Here is a 5,000-nt window from a genome sequence, read left to right on the forward strand (position 1 = left end):
AGTGCAGAGGGCAGAGTGAGTGATGGTGAAAGAGACTGAAGTGTCTGAATGTGAGCAGCTGCATAAAAGGAGGGAAAAGCTCCGTCTCTCCTTCCCCAAATGGACTTAAAGAGATAATGAGTTGCCTTTAATAATGCAGACCCTTGAGAAGAGAAGACAGCGCTGAGGGATGAGGGGAACAGAGAGAGAAGAAAGGGAGGGAGAAAGAGATAGAGAAAGGAGAGCGAAAGATGCAGGGAGAAAGTGAAATTGAGGAAGGGCAAGAAGAAGAGAAGAGAAGAGAAGAGAAGAGAAGAGAAGAGAAGAGAAGAGAAGAGAAGAGAAGAGAAGAGAAGAGAAGAGAAGAGAAGAGAAGAGAAGAGAAGAGAAGAGAAGAGAAGAGAACTACAGGAAGCCAGCCGACTACTCATGTCAACAGAGGACAAAGAGAGAGAGAGAGAAAGAGATAGAGACAGTGAGAGAGAGAGAGAGAGAGAGAGAGAGAGAATGAGAGCACCTTGTCCTTCCTTCCCCTCCATCTGTCTGTCAGTGGCTTTGTGCCTTTGTACCTTTCTTTCCCTTCCTTTGAATCGCTCTCTCGTTCCGTTTCTCCGTCCCTTCCTCTGTATCTCTCCTTCTACCTTTCTTTTCCTCACTCAGTGTCCCTCTCTTCACCCCATTTTCACTCCTCTGCTCTTTCGTTTTTTCCTCTAACATTTTGCCAAGCTGCTATGCTGTGGGTCTGACATTCCTTTCTTCTCCTTTCAAAGGTCTAGCATGTTTCCCCCTCCGTCTGTGTTGGCAGAGGGGAGCAAATTAGGGCTGGGTATTGGCAAGGGCTTCACAACGATCACGGCTTCGATGCGCATCACGATACACATGCCACAATGCATTGGAATACTTGCAAACTTGTGATTCATTGCGCTATTTATTTCAGTAAATGGGCAAAAATACAGCTTACTTGCCGGTTGCAGTGTAGCATTCATAAGTCAATTTATCTGGTAGGTACACTGAAATATTACCAACTCTGTATTGAAAAAACGAACCATTGGCACATGATATGGCAAACCAGAGGTGTTCTCTTCCAGACAAGTCAATGGCATATTATTGTTGAAGTGAACCTGAGTTTTGATTGGCTGCCCGGCACGTCAAATATGTGAGGCGCACGTAGTAGTCTATTACCTAGTCTCGCACAAAACCTAAAATAACTTTTCTTAAATTCTCACATATCAAACAGACTCATGATTTCGCTTGACTTGCTTCAATCACATTCAACCCGTTTGCAAATTGTTGAGTAGAAGAAGAGGGGCATGACTTCAGCACCACATTTACCATTGGCCTTGCTTGTAGACACGATTGGTTAGAATATGTGGTACAGGCAGTAAGCAAACTAGTCACGTTGTTTTGATTGGCTGTCAAAGTAAGGCACAGCCACAGTTCAGAAATTCACATCACAATTGAAACAACCAATCAAGTCCTCTAAACAGAGACACTTTGGCCTATGGCACACTAGTATTTAAGTGAGCATCAATTTTGATTGGCTGCCACAGCAAGTAAGTGATAGTCATGGAGTTCATGAGTTCACATCCCAATTGGGGGCGGGACACAATAGAGAGGCACAGCTGGACTGCCTGAGGTTGCAGCACGGAGAGAGAGAAGCACATCTGCAGAAAATAATATTCTGTTTATTTTTAGAACCCTTTCACTGGTAACATTCAATATAACCAAACACACACAATCTATTTCTCTTACTCTTTTTTTTCTTCTCTCTCTCTCTCTCTCTCTCTCTCTCTCTCTCTCTCTCTCTCACACACACACACACACACACACACACACACACAGTGATCACATTGATTAATTACATAAGCTCAAAGTCAAACTCTCTCCCCCTCATCTCTCTCTATCTCACACACAGACACACACACACACACACACACACACACACACACACACACACACACACAATTTAATTAGTCATCACTTGGCAGACCCTGCATGGGAGTCTGGCAGTCTGTGTGTGTGTGTGTGTGTGTGTGTGTGTGTGTGTGTGTGTGTGTGTGTGTGTGTGTGTGTGTGTGTGTGTGTGTGTGTGTGTGTGTGTGTGTGTGTGTTATTACTCACAATGGATCCGTTGACAGCAGCATTCTTGTCGTAGTATTTCTTCTTCTCGTACTTGTCCCTGATAAAGAACTCCACAGCTCTAAGGGGGAAACGATGGCTCAGGAAAACAACGAGGAAGTTTGAAGGACACACACTTGGACTACAAGCCCCATAATTCCTTTCACACCTCTAACCAAATAAAAAAATAAAGCAGAAATCAATAAGTTACTTCAATCCCAAAAGCACTTAGTCGTTTGCACAGACACACATACAGATGCAGAGACAGACAGACAGACAGACAGACAGACATACAGGCAGGCAGGCAGTGTTTTTTGCAAACCAGTGGAGGCCTTGCAATGCATTTACATTCACTTTAAAATAAATATGCATTTATTCGATGCATCATCAAGCCCTGTTATTAAAACATGAAAAGGTTACCAGTGTACATCGTAAACAACATTGAATGTTAAAGCAGAACAAACGAGACAAAATTATTCTGTTTTTTTCCCAGGCCTAGTAAATGAAAATGCACATGCAAATCTTCTAATACACACGGGACCAAAGGAGAAAAAAACAACTGGTTGTTACTTTGCCTTGGTGGGGCAATGAAACAACTCTGGCTTAGAAATGTAGGATTTAGTCACAAGCGACAGTTTCATTCACTCTTATTTGGGTGAAATATGTGTTGAAAACGAAAGTGTGTTTGTACATTCACACTGCCATATGAGCAGAGACACAGACACACACGCACGCAGACACACACACAAACACAAACACACGTCTGTGAAACCTGCTATATTGAGTGATAGAAAATCACATTGACAGCCAGCAGCTCTCTGTGGGTGGTTGGACAAACACCCAAATCCACATCAAGAGATTACAAACTCCCTTTTCCATCAAACACACACGGTCACATAAACAAGTTGAAGCTACATTCATACCAATGACAAGTCATGGCCATTCGTCATCAAATCGCGTCCCTCAGCGAATTAGCCCCACCTTCGCGCCATCAAGCGATTCATCTATTCATCCTATCCACCAATTGAGCAGTGTATTGAGTATGTTTCGTACCCAACCTCTTTTGCAGTCCCCTTTCTCTCCTTTCCTAATTTTCATCTTTTCTCTCTTCTTCCTTTATCTTTCCTGTGATCCCCCTTTCGTGCTTATCTATATTTTGTTGACCTCACTCCACCTCATCTCACACTATTTTTCTCTTTCCTTTCAGAATTTCTTCCTTCAGAGAGAGAGAGAGAGAGAGAGAGAGAGAGAGAGAGAGGGAGGAAGAGAGAGAGATACAGACAGGCAAACAGACAGAGAGAGAGAGAGAAAGATAAAAAGGGAGAGGGGGAGAGACAGACAAACAGACAGACGCGTGAGGAGGAGGAGAAAAGAGGCAGGGCAGAGGGAAGAGATGGAGGTGAGATAAAGGGATTAGAGGAGGGAGGTAGAGAGCGAGGGAGAGGAAACGCGGGAGATTGAGAGAGGAAAAGAGGGATATGGGGGGAGGAGAGAGGGAGATGGGCAGGAAGCACAGTGGGGCTGAGATCTGATCCCACACCTCTCTCCACCTGTGAAACCTACTCACATCACACACACACACACACACACAGACACACACACAGACACACATACACACACACACACATACACACACACACACATACACACACACACACACACACACACGTGTAAAAACCACAGACAGACACATACAATGTGCACACGGAATGTGTACACACGCACACTTTCTATACTCTCCATTAAAAACACTAACACACTCATACAATACTTTTTTTCCATACACTCACTTGAAATATTCTTCCACAACACCTCACTCTCTTTCTCTCAGACACACAAAGTCACACACTAGTACAAAAGAATAGACAAAAAGCACCCTTGCTGGTAGCCAGGCTGCACCCTCCTAGTGACGCAACACCTTTGCCGGCGTTGCTTCTCGAATCGCGATTGCAAGTCTATGATAATCAGGCACCCTTGCTGGTGCCCCAACTCTCTCTCTCTGGGTGCTAGAGTGCAGTGGCATCCTCCTCTAAGCTCCAGTAGCTCTCTCTCTCTCTCTCTGCGCTAGAGTGCAGTGGCCTCCTCCTCTAAGCTCCAGTATCAGACTCTCTGCAGCAGCAGCAGCAGCTGAGGGCCCCGTACAGCACTCCTGGCATCACACACGGTGGCCTCATGAAACATTGATCAGCATTGTTCTCTTCTGATGAAAAATGAATCAGGAAGAAGGAGACAACAGAAAGAGATGGAGAGATAGAAAAACACAAAGGCAGATGGAGAGAAAGAGAGAGAGGGAGAGAGAGAGGGGGGGGGAGAAAGAGAGAGAGCACGAGAGAGAGAGAGAGAGGGGGGGGCACGAGAGAGAGAGAGAGATAGTTGGATAGAGAAAATGAATGGAGAGAGAGAGCATGAGAGAGAGAGCACAAGAGAGAGCACGAGAGAGAGAGAGATCGTTGGATAGAGAAAATGAAAGGAGAGTAAGGTGAAAAGGAGGACAGATGTGGAACTCAAATTATCCACTTTCCTCCCCTACCCCCTCAGCAACGGTGTTCAATATGTAGAAAGGTAGAGAGCTTTGTTACAATGGAGCGGTGGGGTGAGGTGGTGAGGTAACGGAGAGACACAGACAGAGACACAGACAGACAGACAGACAGACAGACAGACAGACAGACAGACAGACAGACAGACAGACGCACGCACGCACGCACGCACGCGCACACACACACACACACAGACAGATACACAGACAGATACACACACACAAACACACACACACACACACACACAGACAAACACACACAGACAAACACACAGACACAGACACACACATACACACACACTCACACTCACACAAACTCACACACTGATGTATAGTGCGTGCCATGTCCTGAGGCTTAACTGTCAGT

The 5,000-nt window shown here is 45.2% G+C and overlaps 1 protein-coding gene across 1 annotated transcript in view; it reads right to left on the minus strand.

The window, feature by feature from the left end:
• The window catches only part of smap1 (small ArfGAP 1), a 223,736-nt gene that overhangs the window by 155,958 nt on the left and 62,778 nt on the right, over positions 1-5,000 (minus strand). The window contains exon 4 of the mRNA XM_063191296.1: positions 2,101-2,179. Coding sequence (XP_063047366.1) covers positions 2,101-2,179 — 79 coding nt within the window. The remainder of the gene's footprint in view (positions 1-2,100; positions 2,180-5,000) is intronic.

The sequence above is a fragment of the Engraulis encrasicolus genome, chromosome 24 (assembly GCF_034702125.1).
Source record: "Engraulis encrasicolus isolate BLACKSEA-1 chromosome 24, IST_EnEncr_1.0, whole genome shotgun sequence".
Classification (NCBI taxonomy): Eukaryota; Metazoa; Chordata; class Actinopteri; order Clupeiformes; family Engraulidae; genus Engraulis; species Engraulis encrasicolus.